Source organism: Cololabis saira, chromosome 5 (genome assembly GCF_033807715.1).
Source record: "Cololabis saira isolate AMF1-May2022 chromosome 5, fColSai1.1, whole genome shotgun sequence".
Taxonomy (NCBI): Eukaryota; Metazoa; Chordata; class Actinopteri; order Beloniformes; family Belonidae; genus Cololabis; species Cololabis saira.
Genome location: NC_084591.1, coordinates 2,535,145 through 2,559,644, shown reverse-complemented (window position 1 = coordinate 2,559,644; position 24,500 = coordinate 2,535,145). Strand labels below are relative to the sequence as shown.

General features: G+C 44.1%; 3 protein-coding genes and 1 non-coding gene across 4 annotated transcripts in view; 3 read left to right on the top strand and 1 right to left on the bottom strand.

Moving 5' to 3' along the window:
* The first annotated feature begins 1,477 nt into the window (after positions 1-1,477).
* On the top strand, positions 1,478-1,549 carry trnap-ugg (transfer RNA proline (anticodon UGG)). The gene has a single exon. It is a non-coding gene; the product is annotated as a tRNA-Pro (tRNA).
* A 5,474-nt stretch (positions 1,550-7,023) lies between these two features.
* On the top strand, positions 7,024-8,639 carry LOC133444526 (E3 ubiquitin-protein ligase TRIM35-like). Its single transcript, XM_061722366.1, has one exon. It carries the CDS (start codon positions 7,024-7,026, stop codon positions 8,452-8,454), a length of 1,431 nt encoding a protein of 476 aa, XP_061578350.1. The 3' UTR covers positions 8,455-8,639.
* Positions 8,640-10,086: 1,447 nt separating this feature from the next.
* On the top strand, positions 10,087-10,902 carry LOC133443674 (uncharacterized; the record flags this gene model as incomplete). Its single annotated transcript, XM_061720804.1, has 1 exon — positions 10,087-10,902. A coding segment is annotated over one exon (816 nt), but the record flags the coding sequence as incomplete, so codon positions are not given.
* A 10,343-nt stretch (positions 10,903-21,245) lies between these two features.
* Positions 21,246-24,500, bottom strand: part of LOC133444525 (aggrecan core protein-like) — a 65,655-nt gene continuing 62,400 nt past the window's right edge. Inside the window, exons 18-19 of the mRNA XM_061722364.1 lie at positions 23,822-24,004; positions 21,246-21,609 (exon numbers count right to left, since the gene is read on the bottom strand). Coding sequence (XP_061578348.1) covers positions 21,518-21,609; positions 23,822-24,004 — 275 coding nt within the window. The 3' untranslated portion in view covers positions 21,246-21,517. The remainder of the gene's footprint in view (positions 21,610-23,821; positions 24,005-24,500) is intronic.

The following is a 24,500-nucleotide window of genomic DNA, read 5'->3' as shown; positions in this document are numbered from 1 at the left end:
TGTTCAATAAAGTTTGTAAACCTCCAAGCGGGAGCTGTTGTTGCTCCATATATGGTCAATTGGAGGCGTTTCTGAATGCAAATGACGGGAACCGTGCACGAGCACGGCAGTTTAGAACAGGTGGGATTTATCATCACGGATGTGCGTACGACCAGCGTCCGCACGTTTGATAAATCCGGATTTTTTTGTACTTACACACATTCTAAATTTCACTCCTACGACAGAATTTAGGACCTTTTCTACGCACTGTTGATAAATGAGGGCCCAGGTTTCTCTCATTGGACAAAAAGGTGGAATATATCCTGTGTCTACCATTGAAACACTGTCTGACTGTCTGATTTTCTCAACTTTGTCACAGAAATTAGTGTACTCTGCAATGCAGTCAGTCATCGAATTGATGTTGTTTTCATGGAGATGGTCCTGATCTAACACAGTCTCACAGTCACACTCACATGTCAACAGCCCTACTTGAGTTTCTAAATGTTGATGATGATCTGACATGGGTCTTTGGTTTTTTAATTTAGAAAAACATTTTATGTGTTGCTAGTTATGAGTTTTGTGGCTCGTTGGTCTAGTAGTATGATTCTCGCTTAGGGTGCGAGAGGTCCCGGGTTAAAATCCTGGACGAGCCCCAGTGACTTATGTAAGTTGTAGTTTTCTCCACCAAGTAGCAAAACTCAGAGGACTTCAACCAGGCCAGAAAGTCCCACCAAGTTCTTCAACCTGTCTATAAAGGCATTATGGTCAACCATGTCAAATGCAGCACTGTGACACCACGATTGAAATGTTGCCACTATCCGTATTGGAGCAGATGTCATTACGGACTTGAACTAGAACTGTCTTAGTGCTGGGATGTGGAAACTTGACCGGAGAACATCAAAACACTTATTTAATGTTAGGACGTTGTACACACCTTGAAAAACAGCCTTTTCTATGATTTTACTAAGAAAGCGGATGTTTTATACGGGCCTTTAGCTGGTCATAAGTGACTCTCTAGACTGGCACAGAGGAACAATACCTGAACGCTGAGGCCTATTCAAAACGTCTGAAAGCTCTGAGGCCATACAATGTGCAACACTCTTAAAAAACCCTGTTGCTGGAGTATCAAGGCAGCAAGTGGTGGAATTCAGGTGGTGTATGATGTCAGCCAGGTTCCTATGAGTAATTAGAGAGAATTGTGTCCAGGTTTCTCTCATTGGACAAAAAGGTGGAAAATATCCTGTGTCTACCATTGAAACACTGACTGACTGTCTGATTTTCTCAACTTTGTCGCAGAAGTTAGTGTACTCTGCAATGCAGTCAGTCATCGAATTGATGTTGTTTCCATGGAGATGGTCCCAATCTAACACAGTCTCACAGTCAAACTCACATGTCAACATCCCTACTTGAGTTTCTAAATGTTGATGATGATGTGACATGGGTCTTTGGTTTTTTAAGTTAGCAAAACGTTGTATGTGTTGCTAGTTATGAGTTTTGAGGCTCGTTGGTCTAGTAGTATGATTCTCGTTTTGGGTGCGAGAGGTCCCGGGTTCAATTCCCGGACGAGCCCCTGTGACTTATATAAGTGACTTTCTCCATCAAGAAGCAAAACTCATAGGACTTCAACCAGGCCAGAAAGTCCCACCGAGTTCTTCAACCGGTCTATCAAGGTATTATGGTCAACCATGTCAAATGCAGCACTGTGAAATCACGATTGAAATGCTGCCACTATCCGTATTGGAGCAGATGTCATTACGGACTTGAACTAGAACTGTCTTAGTGCTGGGATGTGGAAACTTGACTGGAGAACATCAAAACACTTATTTAATGTTAGGAGTTTGTACACATGGGGGGTAAAAAAAGTGGGGGTTTTATACGGGGGGGGGTAATTATATAAAAATATACAAAATAAGTTTTTAAATGTTAAAACTCAGTTATGTTTAAAAGGATATTAAAAATGATTAAATATTATTTTCATTATTTGGTTTTGTTTTCCTTCAAGTACAAGTACATATGTGACAAGCAAATGAGCGATAGGAACTTTTGTTGTTATCGGTCGGACCACTTTGCAGCGGGACTGCATTGCACTTGACTTATTTACGTTTGATGCTGATACCTTTCAATAAAAAAGTGCTCTGAGAACGCATTATATGGCCTTTGAATTTCTGGGGTCGGAGGTGGGCCGCGAACATTTTTGAGACATAAAAGTGGGCCCTGAGTTGGAAAAGGTTGGGAACCACTGCTCTACAGGCTTCTGGACAGTTGTTGCTGGTTCCTGAGTCATGGGTGCAGATCCCGGGGGGGACGGGGGGACATGTCCCCCCCAATTTCTGAAAAACATGAATTGCCCTCCCCAATAAAAATACCATAAATTATTCAAAATTGAACAAATGTATTTTCAGATTTAAAGGTTGAATATGTAGAATATTTATTAAAAATATATTTCTAAAAAAATAATACATCCACGGTGCGTTTTAACACACCCGAAAAAAACCCAAAACACACCCGAAAATAAACCCGAAAAACCCCGAAACACACCCGGAAAAAACCAGAAACAAACCCGAAACACACCCGAAAATAAACCCGAAACATACCCGAAAAAAAACGGAAACACACCCGAAAATAAACCCGAATTAAACAACTAGTTTAGGGCTCCATATTTCTTCCATATATCAATTGATCGTGCATAAAGTAGTCCCATAGGATAAAAGGAAGATGGTGAGAAGAATTTGAGATGAGAAGACACTACATGCCCAAAACCCTTAAAATTATGATTTACGAATATTTTTAAGTTAAGTAAGCAGTGACACACACTGTTGGCTGTTTAGGACAAATAAACAAGAAACTTAAGCACAATAAATGATTCCCTGTGCAGTATTTTATGGCGAGCCTTTACCAATTTATGGCATGGTATGAGTTGCATATTGGAAAAAAAATTCAAATTAAAATCACGTTGGTGTCCCCCCTAATCCTGGCATCGGACCTGCACCCCTGCTCTGAGTGTAAGAAAAAAGAAGGAACCATTAGAAGGAACCAACTTCCAGTATTTTAACCATATGATAGCACAAACTGCACTTCAGTTTGAGTAAAGTCTATTTTGGTGGACAAGGTTCCTCATTTCTCCGATCATTACCAGGATTCTTGCACATTCATAATACTTTCACTTCTGCAGCTCCCAGCTTTGGTTTCAGAATGAGGACAGTGTCTCAATCTGTGAGATTATACTTAAAAACGTCCCTTTTGATAAAGTTAATACTTAATGCAGGATCAGGTGACCGTAAACCGTTGCCTTAGTCTTGCTAAAGAACGGAGAACTGACAGAGCTGGAATAAGGACTGGTAGAGCTCTGCTAGGACCTGTCCTTGCTTGGACTGCCAGTAGATGTTATTGGCTAACATTTCAATTAGTCAACTCGGAAGAGTCCTGAAATGATCCGAGATGGAAGGTGCTTGAGGATACAGAGGTAGAGGCTGATGATCCAGAGGTGATCCAGCTGTGTCCTCTGGCTAATCTTGACTAGCAGCCTTCAGCTGGAAGCAAACATAACTGCTTGTCCCTGTGATGTCATCTGCAAGGTTTTAGAAAGAGTCCCTTTCAAGCCTGTTTTTCCTCGTACCACATGACACCGTATTTGCTGCCTGCCGTCCAGCCGGGTGTCCTCCAGTAAACCCAGACTAACAGCATCCGGGAGAGTCTGTCATGGTTTCACAGTGTAGGATAGGTTTTTTTTTACTGTTTAACTCACTCCCCTATCATTCCAGATCCTGCCACCCTCATCAGCCAGAAATCCACTCATTCCCTTCACCTGTGCTTCCCCGGCCCAGCTCCACACCTGGTTTCCCTCATCAGCAGTTCCCCTCATATACCGGCCCATTTCCACCTTCTAGTTTGCCAGATTGTCGAGTGTTTATGCCTCGCTTTCCAGCGTTCCTGATTCTGTTCTGTTTCTGCCTGCCTGCGACCTTGCATGACTCCCGGTTCTTGGATTTTTGCCTGCTCCTTTGGATTTGTTTGCCTGATCTGCCTGTCTGCCCGGTTTGACCCCTGCCTGCCTTTGACCCGATTAAAGCCTCTTGGACTCTGATTCTGCCTGGTGTTGTGCATTTGGGTTCTCTGTCCTGTCTGAGCCGTGACAGAGTCAAAGATGCTGATTTGACAGCCAGATGTACAGTGTAGGCCTTCGGTAAAGACACAATGAAAGAGGAAACAGACTATTGAAGAAACTCAAGGTGGTCCCCTGACAGAACACTTTTGAAGAAGTTAGATCATTTTTAACACTGGAAAACAGAAGTAATCTTTAGAGGGTTATGAGAACGATTAGTTAAAGTAAAATTAACCGAGCTTCTACAACACTTTCAATATACTGAGTGACAAATATAATAAATAAAATAACTTTTAGAGTTTGATACATAAAATAACCCAGTAATGCAGGTGTTCCTAATTGAATAGACTTTATTGATCTCCCACAGGAGAAATTCAATTGTGCAGCAGCAAAACACACACACGCTCAACGGTTTTTACAAAATACACATGAAAGTATGACAAGGTATAAAAAAGTATATCCTAAAAAAATTTAAATAAAAATAACCAATAAATAGCTAAATAATTAAAAAAAGAGCAATATAAAACATAGAAAAATGAGCAATGTACAAGAGAAAATACTAAACCCAAAAACGGATAATATATACATGTGCAAAAACACGTGAGGTATTTAGTGGGAAAAGGTAATTGCACTTTCAGAGAAACAGGTTATTCCACTGGAGTGACTAGAGTTGGTTGTTGTAGAGTCTGATGTCGGTGGGGATGAAGGAGCTGCGGTACGTTCCTTCTCTAGCGGGGGGAGCAGCAGCAGGTGGACTTTTTGCTTTCACTCCTTACATTTTCACACAATTATCTGTACATTTCACTGCTTACATTTTAAAAACAGCCTCGTTACTCTATTTCATTTGGGCCTTTAAATAAAAACTATCCAGTTAAATTGCTCCATCCAGATAGAGTGAATTTGGTTGTGGTTGTTTCAGATGTTCTTGTCCAGTTTTGTTCTTACATCCGTTCCCTCAGATTCCTGCAACTAAACTTGGATGTACATTCCAATAAAGGTTAGGATAAATGATAACATGAACATGAACGTTTGACTTTTTGCACCATTACAATACTTATAGGCAACTAGTTATCATATCTCCTGCTCTCTGAAACACATGTTAATGCTCAATAGTACACATATATGGTTCTTTCATATATTTACATTATACTAAGATACATTCATTTTCAATGGCTTTTGTCCTTAATGGCTTTTTCCCCCTTACATTACTTTTACTTTTATACTTTAAGTAGTTTTGAAACCAGTACTTTTATACTTTTACTTGAGTAAAAAACTTGAGTTGATACTTCAACTTCTACAGGAGTATTTTTAAACTCTAGTATCTATACTTCTACCTGAGTAATGAATGTGAATACTGAAGACACCTCTGCTCAGACTCTATGTCAGCCCAAGCCAAGTTCGCTGCCACGGCCCAAGCCTAGGCCCCAAGGGCGGCCTCCCGAACTGTCTCGCTGGTCTGCCCAGCCTCGTGGATGGCCCCCTGAACTTTGACTATGCGTTACTGCAAAGAGCCACATCGTACACATGCACACATCAACTACCCATGATCCCTCACTCCTTGCTCTCTCTGAGACATTAAAATACCATTATTAAACAGAAAGGTGTAATCCTGCAATCTGATTGGTTGTTAAATGTGTTATAATGAGCGTATACCACGGCTTCTTTTCTAAAGCCTTATCAGAGCATATCATTCCGCGTCAGGGAAGCAACAATGTATCCATGACAACAACCAACTGTTACATATTTTTTTACGGTTACAACAGGTAGCAAGAAGTAGCTGGTGTTAAAGTTTATTTTTTTATTTTCGTTAACAATTAATTAGGCATGTTGACGGTAAACTTTGATCCCCGGGGAGGAGCTAACGATGGATGAATGGATTGACGAGTTCCTGTCTCCGGAAAAAAAGACGAGCAAAAGACGGCATGCGGAGCAACATGTGGAGAGATGGGACTATTGTTTTCCACAGTGGGGCTATTTTTACTGGATAATTACATAAAATAGACTGTGTATTCCTCTCTCATATTTATATTATTGGTAGACGTTTTATAAAAGAAATACATCACTTGGCGTCGGGTCGGAGACGCTCCTCAGCTATGATATAATGAGCGTATACCACGGCCTGTCGTGATGACATTTTTTCCCTGCCATTTTGAGAGGGGATTTATTCAACACAAGCACTAGCGCCCGTGTAGCTCAACGGGTTGAGCAGGCGACTTATGTACACCTTCCACTGTACAGCTACACGGGTTCGATTACAGTTGTGGCATATTTTGCCCCCACTTCCTAGAGCCGCATGACACCAGGAAAAGAGCCGCATGCGGCTCGAGAGCCGGGGGTTGGACACCCCTGGGCTAGAGGGATAGGGGCATGGGCGGCTGACTCATGGGATAGACGGAAGAGTGAAGGAACCGTAAGGTCTGGATTTGGACCTTAGTGGTCAGTGTGGTTTTTTTTCTTCTTTGTTTTCTGTTTCAGAATTTGAGTTTGAGTTTTATTCACGTGACCAACGGTTGAGTTGATCAATGTTATGCAACCTTTGAACACAGCTGTAAAGAAAAAAAATCTCTGATGTGAAAAAACTGGTTCCAGCTGGAGTCTGCACCACCGTCAACACTTCTGAGACATGCGGGAAACAAGTCTGGTAAAGTGAGTCACACACACATGATTTTGCTGAAGCGCCGCCCACTCTAACTCCACCAGGAAACCAGTCGTTCCGTATTCTTGACTGACGACGCCCTCAGACAATATAAATCCTCTCGCTGCCGAACAACGTAGCTGAAGTCAGAACGCTGCGACCGTTAGGATCACCGCTGGGGCCTCTGGGATATTGGCGTCCTCGCACTCACCCTGCTTCAGCCCCCTCAGCCTCGTCTGAAGAAGCTGCAGCTCAGAAGTGAAAGTAACTGACAGTCTGAACCGTCAACGTCGCCAGCGGAGAGAACATGGCCTCTAGCTCGGGGGAAGACCTCTGGTGTCCCGTTTGCCACGACATTTTCAGAGACCCGGTCATCCTGTCGTGCAGCCACAGCTTCTGCCGGGCCTGCATCCAGTCGTGGTGGGCGGAGAAGGAAACACGACCGTGTCCATGCTGCAAGAGGAAGTCATCAAGGACCGACCCTCCTCGCAACCTGGCGCTGAAGAACCTGTGCGAGGCCTTTCCGCGGGACGAGGAGCGGCGGGCGGCAGCAGGGTCCGAGCACATGTGCAGCCTGCATGGTGAGAAGCTCAAGATCTTCTGCCTGGACCACCAGGAGCCGGTCTGCGTGGTCTGCCGGGACTCCAGGACTCACAGCAACCACCGGTTCAGACCCATCAACGAGGCGGCCCAGGACCTCCGCCAGGGGCTGCAGAGAGGCCTGACCCCCCTCCGGGAGAAGCTGACGCTCTTCCAGCAGGTGAGGCGGGACTGCATCCACACGGCAGACTACCTCCCGGTCCAGGCCCGGGACACCGAGAACAAGATCCGGCAGCAGTTTCAGAAGCTTCACCAGTTCCTGGAAGAGGAAGAGAAGGCGAGGATGGAGGCGCTGAGGGAGGAGGAGGAGCAGAAGAGTCGGGCGGTGCAGGAGAAGATGGAGGCTCTCACCCGGGACGTGGATGCTCTTTCAGACACGATCAGAGCGACGGAGACGGAGCTGAGAGCCGGAGACGTCTCGCTGCTGCTCAACCACAAGGTGCTGATCCGGAGAGTCAAGCAGGGCCCGGTTCTGAAAGACCCGGAGCTGGTTTCAGGGGCTTTGATAGATGTGGCCAAACATCTGGGCAACCTGACCTTCAACCTCTGGAAGAAGATGAGCCACATGGTGCGCTACAGTCCCGTGATCCTGGATCCAAACACCGCTGACCCAGAGCTCGTCGTGTCGGATGACTTGCTGAGCGTCACATTCGGGGGGTCGCGAGAGCTGCCGAACAACCCGGAGAGGACCAGGTTCCCCGGCACCGTCCTGGGCTCCGAAGGGGTGAAGTCAGGGATTCACGTATGGAAGGTGGATGTTGGATGCAACGCTGACTGGGAGGTGGGAATGCTGGAAGCCGATGGTGGCGACCCAGCGAAGCAGCGGCGGTGGAGGATTTCACTCAAGGATGGTAGATACAAGGCGTTGGCTGGATCGGGCTCAGGGCAAGACCTGCAGGGGGTGACGCCCCAGAAGATCACGGTTTATCTGGACTTCGACGAGGGGATGCTGATAATCGGGGACGAGGGAATACAACATAATTCTGATTCTGATTCTGAAGAAGTCTTCAAAATCTTCACGCACAAGTTCACGGGTGCGCTATTTCCTTACGTGTACACTCAGAGCTCAGACCCACTAGAGATCATGTCATTCGAGGTTTCCGTGACGACACCGAGTTGGTTAGATGAGGACGAGTGACCAGACCCTGAACCCTGAGGCGAGTCAACATCCCCTGGAAGATCGTATCATCGTCCGCCTTGTTTGCATTTGACATTCTTGTCGGACTTGTGGACTTGTGGACTCTGACTGGGACTCGTTCAGCTCCAGCGTGTCTCGGCGTTTCAGTTCCAGATTAAAATGTTGGCTGATCTGTGAATGTGAATCCAGGAAAGATGCTTCTAGATGAGGATCTAACAGTAACTCGTGATGATTGATAATGATGATTGATCATGTGACAGGATCGTTGTCTCAGACAATCCTGTAAATACTGATGACTGATGTGTGATAAACAATCTATGTACAAAATACCATGTCTGACTCATGGCGGCAGCGATCACGAGACGAAGTCGTGTTACAAGAGAAGTCGGTCCAGAAGAGAGCTTGAAGAGCCTGTTTCCTCGTTTTCTCATTTTCTTGTTTGCTCATTAGAAGTGAGAGAAAGAACAGGTCTGGGAAGACGGACGGGACACGCCCACCTTGTGTCAATCCCAGACCTGTTTTAGCTTGGCTGACCCGGCTGGTTGCCATGGAAACACCGTAACTATTAGAGCTACCCTGGAACAAAGGTTGGGGTGCAGTCGGGTCCGCCTCCCAGTGGCTGATTGGCTGGAAGTGTCCTGAAATGATTGGCTGATCGGCTGATTGATCCCCACTCACCAGTGGATCTAGATGTCCCCCACCTGGTCAGATGTGGTACTGCTTCAAGAAGAGTCTTAAATGGTGCCAGAAAAACTTGGGGGTTGAGGGAAATAAAATAAAGATATAGAATTTTTTTATTTTTTTAAACATAAAAGATGTATGTGCTTTTAAAACTGCCATAATAATATAATTTACCTTTTTTTGTGAGGTGAAATTCACTTTGACTTTGGACTACAGTGAGTTATATATATACATATATATATTTGGTAATTGGAGCTAATTGTTTTTGCAGTGATTTATAAAGTTTGTGGATGAAATAAATTGAATGGAAACATCTTGATCAACAGTATTTTGATTATCTTGTGTTAATAGCTCAATTGTAACTAAGACAATTTCTTTAAACAATTATTCTTCATTTGAGCATCATTATTTTGTTTGTATCAATCCACCTGTTTTATGTATCACAGTCTACAGGCCACCCAAGCCTCCTTCCTATTTTATTCAAGAGTTTTTTTGGAATGCAGGGACTTATACATACACAGGTAAATATATATTTGGTATTCGGAGCTAATTAATTTTGGAGTGATTTATAAAGGTTGAGAATTAAATAAAATAAATGGAAACATCTTGATCAGGAGTATGTTGATTATCTTCAACTATACAGATAACAACAATAATAACTGATGTATTATTCCACACGTGTTGATCTTAATATTTCCCCGATTAGCTGAGAACTGTGATTGGACCTCGACACGGGTCCAGACTATCACTGGCCACTAGATTTAACTTAGATTGTTTTCTGGTAAAATAGCACTATATCTGGTACATTACTGTCTTTATTTCAACACTCGCTCATTTTCTCTTCCGTAACTTTCACTGTCACCAATCACCGATACATTTCTGTCCGTTAGCCTCCGTTAGCATCTTAGCATGGGCTCTCCGTCTCCCACCGTTTCACCTGTTTGCTGCTCAGTGTGTGAAATGTTTAGTTATTCCTCTGCCTCCTTTAGTGAAGACGGTAAGTGCTTAAAATGTAGTTTATTTGCAGGACTGGAGGCGAGGCTCAGTCAGTTAGAGGTCCGGTTCTGCCAATTTGACCATAGTCCGATAGCCTCCTCAGCTAACCCGGCTAAGCTAGCGGCGGACCGGCCTGTAGCAGCAGCTGCTAGCCGCTCCCCTGCAGCTCCCGAGCAGCCGGCCAGTCAGGGCCAGTGGATGACGGTTCGGAGGAAGTGTAGTCCTAAAGGGCTCACGGAACACCACCACCCACTTCATGTGTCTAACCGATTTTCCCCACTCAGCGACACACCCGTTGAGAAACCGACCCTGGTGATTGGCGACTCCATAGTCCGGCATGTGAGGCCGACTCCAGAGACCATAGTTAGATGCATTCCGGGGGCCAGAGCAGGCGACATTGAAGCAAATTTGAAGCTACTGGCAAAGGGTAATCGTAAATATGGTAAAGTTATCATCCATGTCGGAGCTAATGACTCCCGTCTTCGCCAGTCGGAAGTGACCAAAATGAATATTGTCTCGATGTGTAACTACGCCAAAACCATGTCGGACTCCGTAGGTTTCTCTGGTCCCCTCCCCAATCTGACCAGCGATGACATGTTTAGTCGCATGCTCTCGCTCCGTCGCTGGTTGTATCGGTGGTGTTCAGAAAACGACGTGGCCTTTATTGACAATTGGGAGACGTTCTGGGGAAAGCCCAGTCTGATTAGAAGAGACGGCATTCATCCCACCCGGGATGGTGCAGCTCTTATTTCTAGAAATCTGGCCAATGTTATAAGACACTCCCCCTGACAATCCAGGGTCCAGGCCAGGATGCAGAGCCGCAGTCTTACACGCTTCTCTGCTGCTTCTCGAGGACCAACGCCTGCCAATCAAACTGTAGGATTGCATTATGTAATTAGCAACTCTAAAACTGTAGGATTACATGATATTGGCGAATCTAACCAGGTAGAAGTGGTTGGAGTTCCCCGCCCTCAAAAAGTTCACCAGGTGCAGCGTTATAGAGGCGTTAACCAAAATAATCTTGTAACAATTAAAACCAATGTACATTTGGTACCAATTACAGACCGAAAAATTAGATGCGGATTACTAAATATACGATCGTTAAGCTCTAAGTCTCTGTTAGTAAATGATATAATTACAGAGAGTAGGAGTGATATTTTCTGCTTAACAGAAACATGGTTACAGGAGGAAGAGTATGTTAGTTTGAATGAATCGACTCCGCCCGGCTATTTTAATCATCACATTCCTAGAAGCACGGGCCGAGGCGGAGGAGTCGCAGCAATTTATAACTCCGGTCTCCAAACAAAAATTGAACCTAAGTGCAACTATAATACATTTGAAAGCCTCATGCTTGGTCTGAAATTTCCGAGCTGGAAATCAGAGAAGCCAGTTGTGTTAGTGGTAGTGTATCGGCCCCCTGCTGGTGCGTATCTAGAGTTTTTGTCTGAATTTTCAGATTTCCTTTCTGGATTATTGATCAGCACAGATAAATTCATCATAGTGGGTGATTTTAATATTCATATGGATGTTGAAAGCGATAATCTTAAATTAGCCTTCGATTCTCTTCTAGAATCAATGGGTATCTCACAAAAAGTGGATAAACCGACGCACTGTTTTAATCATACTCTCGATCTCGTTCTCACCTACGGTGTTGAAACTGATGGTCTGTTGGTGTCACCTGTAAACTCTCTTTTATCCGACCATTACTTAATAACGTTTGAATTTAATTTTGTTGATGTTGAAGTGCAAAATAGGAGGTATTATTTTAGCAGATGTTTGTCTGATGAAGTTATTGTTAAATTTAGGGAGGCCATTGCTTATCTTACGACAGTGCGAAATAGTGATGTAGTCGAGGCCAGTGACCTGGGTTCTACCTCTGCAGATGTTGATTTCCTTGCTAGTAACACTGCTGATTTGTTGCATTCAGCTTTAGATGAAGTTGCTCCTTTGAAAAGGAGGGTTTCTAGCCACAGGAGCTTAACTCCCTGGTATAATTCAGATATCCGCATGTTGAAACAAAACGTGCGTAAAATGGAAAGGAAGTGGTACTCTTGTAAGTCTGTAGACTCTTATCGTGAATGGAAAGATATTCTAATAGTAAATAAAAAAGCCATTCGCAAAGCCAGAACAGCTTATTATTCAACGTTGATAGAGGATAACAAAAGTAACCCACGTTTTCTGTTCAGCGCTGTAGCCAGGCTGACAAAGAGTCACAACTCTGTTGAGCCGTGCATTCCTGCAGCTCTCAGTAGTGAAGACTTTATGAGCTTCTTTAACAGTAAAATCACGAGAATTAGAGAAGAAATCAACCAGCCGGTTGTAGGTGTTTCTTCAGCTTTAGCGACTTCCCTAGGCTCTGACTTGTCTCTAGACTGTTTTGATCCTATAGACCTCCTTGAGCTGACCTCACTCGTCAATAGAGCTAAGTCTACCACATGTATGTTAGACCCCATCCCGACTCGACTATTCAAAAATGTTTTTTCTCTTATTGGTGCAACAATACTGGACCAAATCAACCTATCCCTAAGTTTAGGATATGTACCACAGGTTTTCAAAGTGGCAGTAATTAAACCTTTACTTAAAAAACCTTCTCTTGACCCAGACACCTTAGCTAATTATAGGCCAATTTCCAACCTTCCATTTGTATCTAAAATTCATCTAAAGGAATTAGATGGTGTTGCGATGGCTTCCAGTGCAACTGTGAGAAACCTTGGTGTTGTTTTCGATCAGGATTTGTCGTTTAAACCATATGTTAATCAGGTTTGTGAAATAGCATTTTTCCATCTAATATTGCAAAAATTAGGAAAATCCTCTCGCAGAGTGATGCAGAAAAACTAGTTCATGCGTTTGTATCTTCTAGACTGGATTACTGCAATGTGTTGTTAGCAGGATGTCCAAGTAATTTGCTGAATAGGCTCCAGCTGATCCAGAATGCAGCAGCACGAGTACTGACAGGAATCAGCAGGAGAGACCACGTCTCTCCAGTGTTAGCGTCGCTCCATTGGCTACCCGTAAAATTCAGAATCCAATTAAAAATTTTATTACTTGCGTATAAAGCCCAAAACGGCTTAGCTCCGCAGTATTTGCAAGACCTGATAGTGCCTTATGTTCCTGGCAGAGCTCTCCACTCTCAGAGTGCAGGTTTACTCGTAGTTCCTAGAGTATCTAAATGTAGATTTGGAGGGCGGGCGTTCTGCTATCAGGCACCATTACTATGGAACCAACTTCCAATCTTGGTTAAGGAGGCTGACACCACCTCCACCTTTAAAACTAAACTTAAAACCTTTCTGTTTAGTAAAGCCTATAGTTAGTGTTTAGTAAACCTCTAGCTGGTGTTGGTAAATCTCTAGGTAGTGTAAACCCTAGTGTGTTAGAGTCGCTCCTGTAGTTTCTTGTGCTGGCCCCCCCTTTTCTTCTCTTTTTTCTCTTTTTTACATGGTGCAGCATCCTCTGCCGGTGGCGAAGAGCATCTCTGAATGCACAACACCGGAACCTGCAGCGTGGGAGTGAGAGGGGCAGGGTAACGGCCCGGGCAGGCGGGGGAGAGGTTTGTCCGTCAGGACTCCTCTCCCTGGTCCTACCCCTTCTCAAACTTTCCCAGACCCTGCACCCCAACCTGGGACTTGATGATTGGGCCGGAGCTTCGGGAGCTGCACGCTGGCCTGCGGTCCCCACCCCCGGTCATCCCGTTGCTGCTTCCACCTGCCTGCTGTGCTGTTGACGTCCCTGACCCACCAGTCTGGCCCTCGGCAGGAGGGTCCCCCCTTATGAGCCTGGTCCTGCTCAAGGTTTCTTCCCTCCTAAAGGGGATTTTTCCTTGCAACTGTTTGGCTTAAGGTTTTTCTCCCACTATATAAATAAAATTGAATTGAATTGAATTGAATCCATTGATCATAACTCTTAGAGACCCTACATGGTCAGATTATGGGCTCTATGTGTTAGGAGTATGGATTAAAGGGGAAGATATGTTGGGGATGTTTGAAATTAATGTGATTGAAGGTCCTGTAGAAGCAGATATATCCAGTGCTGGTTTTGATATATACATGTATATAGCCCAGAGCGTAAAAGAGATTTCATATAAAACATTAACTAAGATTGAAACTGGTTATACAGAAGAAAATGTGTGGTTGAATTGGATAACTTCTGCTGTGAAATTGGCTTTCTGTTAACAACTGTGTTGCATGTTCCCGAGCTTGACCCACATTATTAACAGTCCCATCACCCTTTTCCGAGAATGAGACAGACTGCATGCTTTACTTATGTCTAACCGAAAATCCCCCAACAGCATGCTCTCATTTGGAGAAACCATATCCTCTTTCTGCAAATTTCCCCTCTGTTGCAAATTTCCCCTCTGTGGGACTATTAAAGGATTATCTTATCTTATCTTATCCAATAAATGCAATTCCGCCTATATTTACCCCTGTTAAAAACAATCACATGTGTATGGTGCGACATGGTGAATATGGTACCATAGTGGGTCATATCCCGTATGATTGGTGCGTTAGGATAACTGATGTGTCCACATGGAAAAATGCCACTGAACTATCTTTTGCACGATCAGATGTTTATTGGTACTGTGGTGGACAGAGACTTTTGAACACTCTACCCTCTGATTGGATTGGTGTGTGTACTCTATTATCATTAGTGGCACCTGTTACTGTAGTCAATGCATCCGTTTCTGATATTCTGGAATGGCAAACCCATGTACATCCCATGAACAGACTCAAACGGGATGTATTCGATCTTTATGGGGATTCTCCAACTTATATCGATGCCATAGGAGTGCCTAGGGGGGTCCCTGATTAATAGTAATTGGTTGATCAGGTGGCTTCAGGATTCGAATCTGTCATCCCAACAATTACAGTGAATAAGAATGTAGATCGCATAAATTATATCCATTTCAACGTACAACGCCTTAATAATATGACGAGGGACGCTATAGTTGGTTTGCATGAACAGTTGGCAGCAACTTCACTTATGGCTTATCAAAATCGTATGGCGTTAGATTTTTTGCTTGCCCAGAGCGGAGGAGTATGTGCACATTTTGGACAGGACTGTTGTGTATTTATCCCAAATAATAGCTCCAGATGGGTCCATGACTAGGGCCCTATCAGGTCTCAGAACTCTTTCTGAGGAGCTAACAGAGAATTCTGGCATTCAGAATATTCTTGGAGATTGGTTTTCACAATATTTTGATTAATGGAAGTTTTGTGATAATAGAATATGATTTAGTATATGTATTTTGATTTTAATGAAATGTTCTAGAAGTAGTGGTTAAAAAAAAAAAGAGGGTGGAGGATTGATGACCCAATGAAACATGGTGGTGTGTGCGGTGTGCTAAGTACTCCCCTTAAAAGCTGCACTGGTTTCCGTGGGACCTTGACTGGAAAGTTACCCCTGGTACAGAACCTCTTACAGAAATCAACATCAGATCCATCTACTACGCAAGATTCTGCTTCAATGTGCAGCACTGTTCGTCTTCAGGTCAGAAACGACAAAGATTGTTTGCTGTGTCGGCTGATGATATGAACTTCATCTGAATGCGAGGTGGGCTCTCGCACAAGACGTTCTATTAGCTCCACTAGTTTTTCTTCTGGTTCACCAGACAAACGAACACGAATCTTTCACAATGTTTATGTAAAGTCACTTGATTTTAGGCTTGCTAGATTCTGCAAGCAGGGCTTGAAGTCATGCAAAGAAACAATTTTTTTTTTTTTATATAGCGTCTAATACAACAGAGTTGTCTCTAGACGCTTTCCAGAGACCCAGAACATGACCCCCGAGCAGTTATTACATAAACAATGGCAGGTAAAAACTCCCCTAGTGGGAGAAAAACCTTAAGCCAAACAGTGGCAAGGAAAAACTCCCCTTTAGGAGGAAGAAACCTTGAGCAGGACAAGGCTCATAAGGGGGGACCCTCCTGCCGAGGGCCAGACTGGTGGGTCAGGGACGGCAACAGCACAGCAGGCAGGTGGAAGCAGCAACAGGATGACCAGGGGTGGGGACCGCAGGCCAGCATGCAGCTCCCGAAGCTCCGGCCCAATCAGCAAGTCCCAGGTTGGGGTGCAGGGTCAGGGAAAGACTTGTGCTCCGTAATGCAAGCTACAAGCCACCCACGACCACCTGCAGAGAGAGACACAGTCCAATTGTTTCCCTTATTTGCTTCTGGTCCCAAGATGGAGTGACTGGTGCGGTGGTGACATGAGGCTTGGAAGAATCTCCATCATGACATCATTTGGATCGGTAATTATTTAAAAAATGAATAGTAAATGGAAAGTAAATTGAATCTAAAGAATAAATTAATTTTAAATTATTATTGTTTTCCATTTACAATTTCACGGACCACCTGCGATACCGCCACGTTAGCACCACCCGGCGGGTTAGCCACGTTAGCACCACCCGGCGGGTTAGCCACATTAGCACCACCTGGTGGGTTAGCCACGTTAGCACCACCCGGCGGGTTAGCCACATTAGCACCACCCGGCGGGTTAGCCACATTAGCACCACCCGGCGGGTTAGCCACATTAGCACCACCCGGCAGGTTAGCCACATTAGCACCACCTGGTGGGTTAGCCATGTTAGCCATGTTAGTAGTTACCGGTATTCGCTTCTGAAATGTTTTATTTTTTTATGACCTTGGATGACCTTGAGTCTCCTGGGAAGTGTTTTTATTTCAGACTCCACACATGCAGAACCCTCTTCATCCACCGGGCGGCGCCGCAGCTCCACGATCTGCCCCGTCCTCCAGAACCAGAACTGAGAAGACCCGTCGTCCTTTGCAGACCCGTGAATGAGAACTTTCAAGAACTTTTAGGAACTTTTGAGAACTTTCAAGAACTTTTAAGAACTTTTAAGAACTTTTAAGAACTTTTAGGAACTTTTAAGAACTTTCAGGAACTTTTAAGAACTTTTAAGAACTTTCAAGAACTTTCAAGATCTTTCAAGAACTTTTAAGAACTTTTAGGAACTTTTAAGAACTTTTAAGAACTTTAATGAACTTTCAAGAACTTTCAAGAACTTTTAAGAACTTTTAGGAACTTTTAAGAACTTTTAGGAACTTTTAAGAACTTTTAGGAACTTTTAAGAACTTTTAGGAACTTTCAAAAACTTTCAAGAACTTTCAAGAACTTTCAAGAACTTTTAAGAACTTTTAGGAACTCTTAAGAACTTTCAAGAACTTTTAAGAACTTTCAAGAACTTTTAAGAACTTTTAGGAACTCTTAAGAACTTTCAAGAACTTTTAAGAACTTTTAGGAACTTTCAAAAACTTTCAAGAACTTTCAAGAACTTTCAAGAACTTTTAAGAACTTTTAGGAACTCTTAAGAACTTTCAAGAACTTTTAAGAACTTTTAGGAACTCTTAAGAACTTTTAAGAACTTTTAAGAACTTTTAGGAACTTTTAAGAACTTTCAAGAACTTTTAAGAACTTTTAAGAACTTTTAAGAACTTTCAAGAACTTTCAAGAACTTTCAAGAACTTTCAAGAACTTTTAACTCCCCCACGTCTCCTGTGAGGGTCCTGGCTCCGTCCTGTGCTGGCTCCGCCCCCTCCGCGTTAGCTAAAGGACTCAACTAGCATTTATAGCTCAGAGCCACAGACCGGTCCGGGGGCCGGAGCAGCCGCCACTGCCTTGCCAAAGGGCGCCCTGACCGGGCGGCACCAGCCGGTTCTGGGCAGGTCCACCGGGTCCTCTGAGGTGGTGCTCTGTGATTGGTGGAGCAGCAGCGGAGTAACAGTAATGTATTATATGTTGAGAGGGATAGTTATAATTATGTAATATATGTTATACATTATTATGTATGTTACATATATATATTTATAGGGATATTTATGTAGTTTATATAGTGTATATTTATATAGATTGATATAATATTTGTATTTTCTATATATGGATATAATATTTATGTATTATTTATATTTTCTATATACTTATATGGATAATTATGTAGTAATAGGCATGTTTACGTGGTATTGATATAGACTATATTTATATGGATATTGTGTAGAAATAATAATAGCAATAATGTAAATTCATAGAGTTATAAAGGGGTAGGAACTATGAAAAATTGTAAACTTCTTCCTACTCCTTTTTCAAACCTGCATATGAAGATGTTACTGTTTATTTTTACTTTTATTTTTTTATATACATGTTCTAAATAAATTCATTCATTCATTCATTCTGGTACCGAGCTGGTACCGTGTTGGTACCGAGCTGGTACCGGCGGCGCTGACACAGGAAGGAGCCGCTCTTGTTGTTTTATTCTCTTTAATCTGGATTCAGAGGATCAACAAGACTCCAAAGTGCATCAGTGCTGATTATTCCCATCCAGGTCCGTCACCGAACCGTCCGGCTCCGTCGTCACGGTCGTCACGGTCGTCACAAACGTTAGAACCACAACTTTTAATCCTGTCTTTAGGTGAAGAGTAAATAAAAACCATCTGTCTGGTGGTGGAGGATGCTGGTCTGGACCTGGACCTGGACCTGGACCTTAACCATCTTAAACCAGGACTAGTAGAACTGAAACCAGGACTAGAACTGAAACCAGGACTAGAACCAGACCCTGGTGGCCGGTAGAGGACCGGCAGGTTTTCCTATTTCTCGATTGCTCAAACAAATGAGGTAAAATGCTGGTGTTTTGTGAAAAAAGTCCCACGATCAGATGATTTTTATTTTGCTTTCACACAACAGGAAGTTAAAAGACTGTTTCTGGTCCGTTGGTCTGCTGCAGGTGGTTTGTCAGAGCTGAGGTTGTGATGAATGAAGGCCGACAAAGTGTCTTTGTTCCCAGATAGAAATCCATGTTACATTCTGTATCTACATCCTCCATCACCAGCACAATCGGCAGGTTTGATGATCGCTGAGGCCTGGGATAGAAACATACCCACAACAAAACACCATGCTGGTAAAAACCCTTACCAGACTGGTAAAAACCCTCACCATGCTGGTAAAAACCCTTACCATGCTGGTAAAAACCCTCACCATGCTGGTAAAAACCCTCACCATGCTGGTAAAAACCCTCACCATGCTGGTAAAAACCCTCACCATGCTGGTAAAAACCCTCACCATGCTGGTAAAAACCCTCACCATGCTGGTAAAAACCCTCACCAGACTGGTAAAAACCCTTACCATGCTGGTAAAAACCCTCACCAGACTGGTAAAAACCCTCACCATGCTGGTAAAAACCCTCACCATGCTGGTAAAAACCCTCACCATGCTGGTAAAAACCCTCACCATGCTGGTAAAAACCCTCACCATGCTGGTAAAAACCCTTACCATGCTGGTAAAAACCCTCACCATGCTGGTAAAAACCCTCACCATGCTGGTAAAAACCCTCACCATGCTGGTAAAAACCCTCACCATGCTGGTAAAAACCCTCACCATGCTGGTAAAAACCCTCACCATGCTGGTTAAAACCCTTACCATGCTGGTAAAAACCCTCACCAGACTGGTAAAAACCCTCACCATGCTGGTAAAAACCCTCACCATGCTGGTAAAAACCCTCACCATGCTGGTAAAAACCCTCACCATGCTGGTAAAAACCCTCACCATGCTGGTAAAAACCCTTAACATGCTGGTAAAAACCCTCACCACGTTGGTAAAAACCCTCACCATGCTGGTAAAAACCTTCACCAGACTGGTAAAAACCCTCACCAGACTGGTAAAAACCCTTACCATGCTGGTAAAAACCTTCACCAGACTGGTAAAAACCCTTACCAGACTGGTAAAAACCCTCACCATGCTGGTAAAAACCCTCACCAGACTGGTAAAAAACCTTACCAAACTGGTAAAAACCCTCACCATGCTGGTAAAAACCCTTACCAGACTGGTAAAAACCTTCACCATGCTGGTAAAAACCCTCACCAGACTGGTAAAAACCCTCACCATGCTGGTAAAAACCCTTACCAAACTGGTAAAAACCCTCACCATGCTGGTAAAAACCCTTACCAGACTGGTAAAACCCCTCACCAAACTGGTAAAAACCCTTACCAGACTGGTAAAAACCCTTAACATGATGGTTAAAACCCTTACCAGACTGGTAAAAACCCTCACCAGACTGGTAAAAACCCTCACCATGTTGGTAAAAACCCTTACCAGACTGGTAAAAACCCTCACCATGTTGGTTAAACCCTCACCATGCTGGTAAAAACCATCACCATGCTGGTAAAAACCCTTACCATGTTGGTAAAACCCTCACCATGCTGGTAAAAACCCTTACCAGACTGGTAAAAACCCTTACCAGACTGGTAAAAACCCTCACCAAACTGGTAAAAACCCTTACCATGCTGGTAAAAACCCTTAACATGTTGGTAAAAACCCTTAACATGCTGGTAAAAACCCTTACCAGACTGGTAAAAACCCTCACCAGACTGATAAAAACCCTCACCATGCTGGTAAAAACCCTTAACATGATGGTAAAAACCCTTAACATGATGGTAAAAACCCTCACCATGCTGGTAAAAACCCTTACCATGCTGGTAAAAACCCTCACCAGACTGGTAAAAACCCTCACCATGCTGGTAAAAACCCTCACCATGCTGGTAAAAACCCTTACCATGCTGGTAAAAACCCTCACCAGACTGGTAAAAACCCTCACCAGACTGGTAAAAACCCTCACCATGCTGGTAAAAACCCTCACCATGCTGGTAAAAACCTTTACCATGCTGGTAAAAACCCTCACCAGACTGGTAAAAACCCTCACCATGCTGGTAAAAACCCTCACCAGACTGGTAAAAACCTTCACCATGCTGGTAAAAACCCTTACCAGACTGGTAAAAACCCTCACCAGACTGGTAAAAACCTTCACCATGCTGGTAAAAACCCTCACCAGACTGGTAAAAACCCTCACCAGACTGGTAAAAACCCTTACCAGACTGGTAAAAACCCTTACCAGACTGGTAAAAACCCTTACCAGACTGGTAAAAACCCTTAACATGATGGTAAAAACCCTTACCAGACTGGTAAAAACCCTCACCATGCTGGTAAAAACCCTCACCAGACTGGTAAAAACCCTCACCAGACTGGTAAAAACCCTCACCATGCTGGTAAAAACCCTCACCAGACTGGTAAAAACCCTCACCAGACTGGTAAAAACCCTTAAGATGCTGGTAAAACCCCTCACCAGACTGATGTTTTGGAGGTTTAGTGTTGTTGTTCGCCTGTTTTGAGTTTTGTGTCTGTTTAACTAGAAAACCTAAACCTGGAATATAATTTAAAAACTATAAAGACAAAAAAGATCAGCCTTCAGAGGGTGGTGGTGACACTTTGTTCATTTCAACGTCTAAATGTGCTTTCGTGTATATACAGAGAGGGAGCTATGCTTTAGGCTGGAAGTTTGCGTTGTGTCTGTTCCTCTGAGGCGCTGCGGTTTGTCCTCGTCGTCCTCCTCAGGGCTGCTTCCTCTGCTCTGCTCGGCTGCTGACGCCTTTACTTCTTCTCCTGAGGGACCTTTTGTGTAGCCTGTTAGCGCTGGCGCTAGCTGTGGAGAGAAGATACCGATGACATCATATAAACGAGACTCCATCCACGTTACATCTTCACCCACTTAACCAGCGTAAACCCACTTCACATGCTCACTAGTGTGGAAACGTGCTTGTGGCAGCAGCCCTTTTCCACCAAACCAGTTCCAGGGCTGGTCCTGGTTCTGGTTCTGGGCCAGTGCTCTCTAGGTAGTGTAAACTCTAGTGTGTTAGAGTCACTCCTGTAGTTTCTTGTGCTGGCCCCCCTTTTCTTCTCTTTTTTCTCTTTTGTTCATGGTGCAGCATTCTCTGCCAGTGGCGAAGAGCATCTCTGAATGCAAAACACCGGATCCTGCAGCGTGGGAATGAGAGGGGCAGGGTAACGGCCCGGTCAGGGTAACAGCCCAGTCCGGCGGGGGAGAAATTTGTCCGTCAAGACTCCTCTCCCTGGCCCTGTCCCTGTCCCTTCTCAACCTTTCCCCGACCCTGCACCCCAACCTGGGGCTTGCTGATTGGGCCGGAGCTTCGGGAGCTGCGTGCTGGCCTGCGCTCCCTGACCGTCCCTGACCCCCAGTCTGGCCTTCAGCAGGAGGGTCCCCCCTTATGATCCAGGTCCTGCTCAAGGTTTCTTTTCTCCTAAAGGGGAGTTTTTCTTGCCACTGTTTGGCTTAAGGTTTTTCTCCCACTATGGGAGTTTTTACCTGCCATTGTTTATGTAATAATTGCTCGGGGGTTTATGTTCTGGATCTCTGGAAATCATCTAGAGACAACTTTTGTTGCATAAGACGCTATATAAATAAAATTGAATTGAATTGAATTGAATTGAATTGCTGAGTTTGGAACCAGGCTTTCTGTTTCCACTGACCAAGAACTGGCTCCGGGCCAGAAGAACTGCTTCCAAGGCAGCACCAACTCTTACTCTACGTAAGCGGAGGGGGTGGAGTTATTAAGACCAACGGCAACAGCAAGACTGGGAGACGGAGACATTTTCAGATAAGAATGAATCTGGATGCAGCAAAGCATCATGGGAGAAGGAGGAGACAACCTGTCTTTTAGAGATGTGTCCACGGAGGAGCTACGAGGACCAAGTCCTGTTAGAGCAGATACCTTGTTGTTGCTGCAACTTTCACGCTAACGCAGCGACGTAACTGACGTTTGCAGAGACATAACTGACGTTAGCAGAGACGTAACTGACATTTGCAGAGACGTAACTGACGTTTGTAGAGATGTAACTGACGTTAGCAGAGACGTAACTGACAACTGACGTTAGAGACGTAACTGACGTTTGCAGAGGCGTAACTGACGTTAGCAGAGACGTAACTGACGTTAGCAGAGACGTAACTGACGTTAGAGACGTAACTGACGTTTGCAGAGACGTAACTGACAACTGACGTTAGAGACGTAACTGACGTTTGCAGAGACGTAACTGACGTTTGCAGAGACGTAACTGACGTTAGCAGAGACGTAACTGACGTTAGAGACGTAACTGACGTTTGCAGAGACGTAACTGACGTTAGCAGAGACGTAACTGACGTTAGAGGCGTAACTGACGTTTGCAGAGACGTAACTGACGTTAGAGACGTAACTGACGTTTGCAGAGACGTAACTGACGTTTGTAGAGATGTAACTGACAAACCGGTTCTCAGCTGGTTCCAAGTTGAATGAGTTGTGAACCAGAACCAGCCCTGGAACCGGTTTGTTGGAAAAGGTGTATTAGGGTCGCCCCTTAAAATCCAGGTCCTGATCCAGGTTTTTCCCCCCTTAAAGGAGAGTTCTAGTCTCTGGAAACCACGCAGAGACTATTTTCATTGCAATAGATGCTACTTAAATAAAACTTAATTCAATTAGGAGGCTAGCCAGTAAATCAAATATGCCAACCAAACGCTAACTAACATCATTTCTGATTATTTTAACATCATTAGTTAAAAAAACACATCAGGACTACTGAAGACCTATTTAAGTCCAACAAGTACATCTGGTCCAGTAAATGTCGATTATTGGGGTAAATAAATGTATGTTGCTACAGTTTATCAAACGTTAGCGATCCAGTGAGTCAGATACGTGAAACATAAACTAAATAACATTTCATTGGCATTTTATTTATCCAGCCTGTTTTCTCTTCCTTTGGACAAGAAAATGTGGACATTTGAATCACCCTTGTGAATGAAATCTGGAGCCTTTCTTAGGACATGTTTGGTAAATCCATATTTCCCAGCATGCCTTTCAGCTCACCTGCTGTGCACTCCACCTGTGGGTCTTCCCACTGGCCGCTCGCCAGGCAGCGTATGACAGGCAGGTGGCGCTGCGTGAAACCTGCATCGCACTGGTAGCGCACTACGGAGTCGACGGGGTACGAGGGTCTGGAGCCGCCCATCGGCCTGCCGTGGTCCACCGCGGGGGGGGCGCCGCACGTAGCTGTCGGGGAAAACAAAAGCAATTAAAGCTGCAAGCAGCGATGAACGGGCCCTCGCGCGTGCAATTTTCACCAATAAAGGTCAAGTACTCAAACCTAAGTCCGATGACACCACCCATGACTCTTTATGTAAAACCATTCAAAAGTTATTGCAGAAAATAGGAACTATCAAATATCGACCAATCAGCTACTAGTATCACTTCCTGTTTAACATTGAAATTTGACGCGGCGCGTCAAACTTTTTGATTTTTATAACTTTTCATCGTTAACGTCTTTTGTGTCTCCTGAGCGAGTTTTATGTCGAACGGACGATCCTGCTAGGAGGAGTTCGTTAAAGTACGACACGTGAAAATGGCATAAATTGCGCCAAAATTACACGTTTAATTCAAAATGGCCGACTTCCTGTTCGGTTTCGGCCATGGCGCCAAGAGACTTTTCTTTAAGTTGTACCATGATACAGGTGGGTACCGATTTTCCTGCATGTACATCCGTATTGTG

Excerpts from the sequence above, each read along its gene's own strand:
- LOC133444526 (XM_061722366.1), top strand. The coding sequence starts at position 7,024 with ATGGCCTCTAGCTCGGGGGAAGACCTCTGGTGTCCCGTTTGCCACGAC.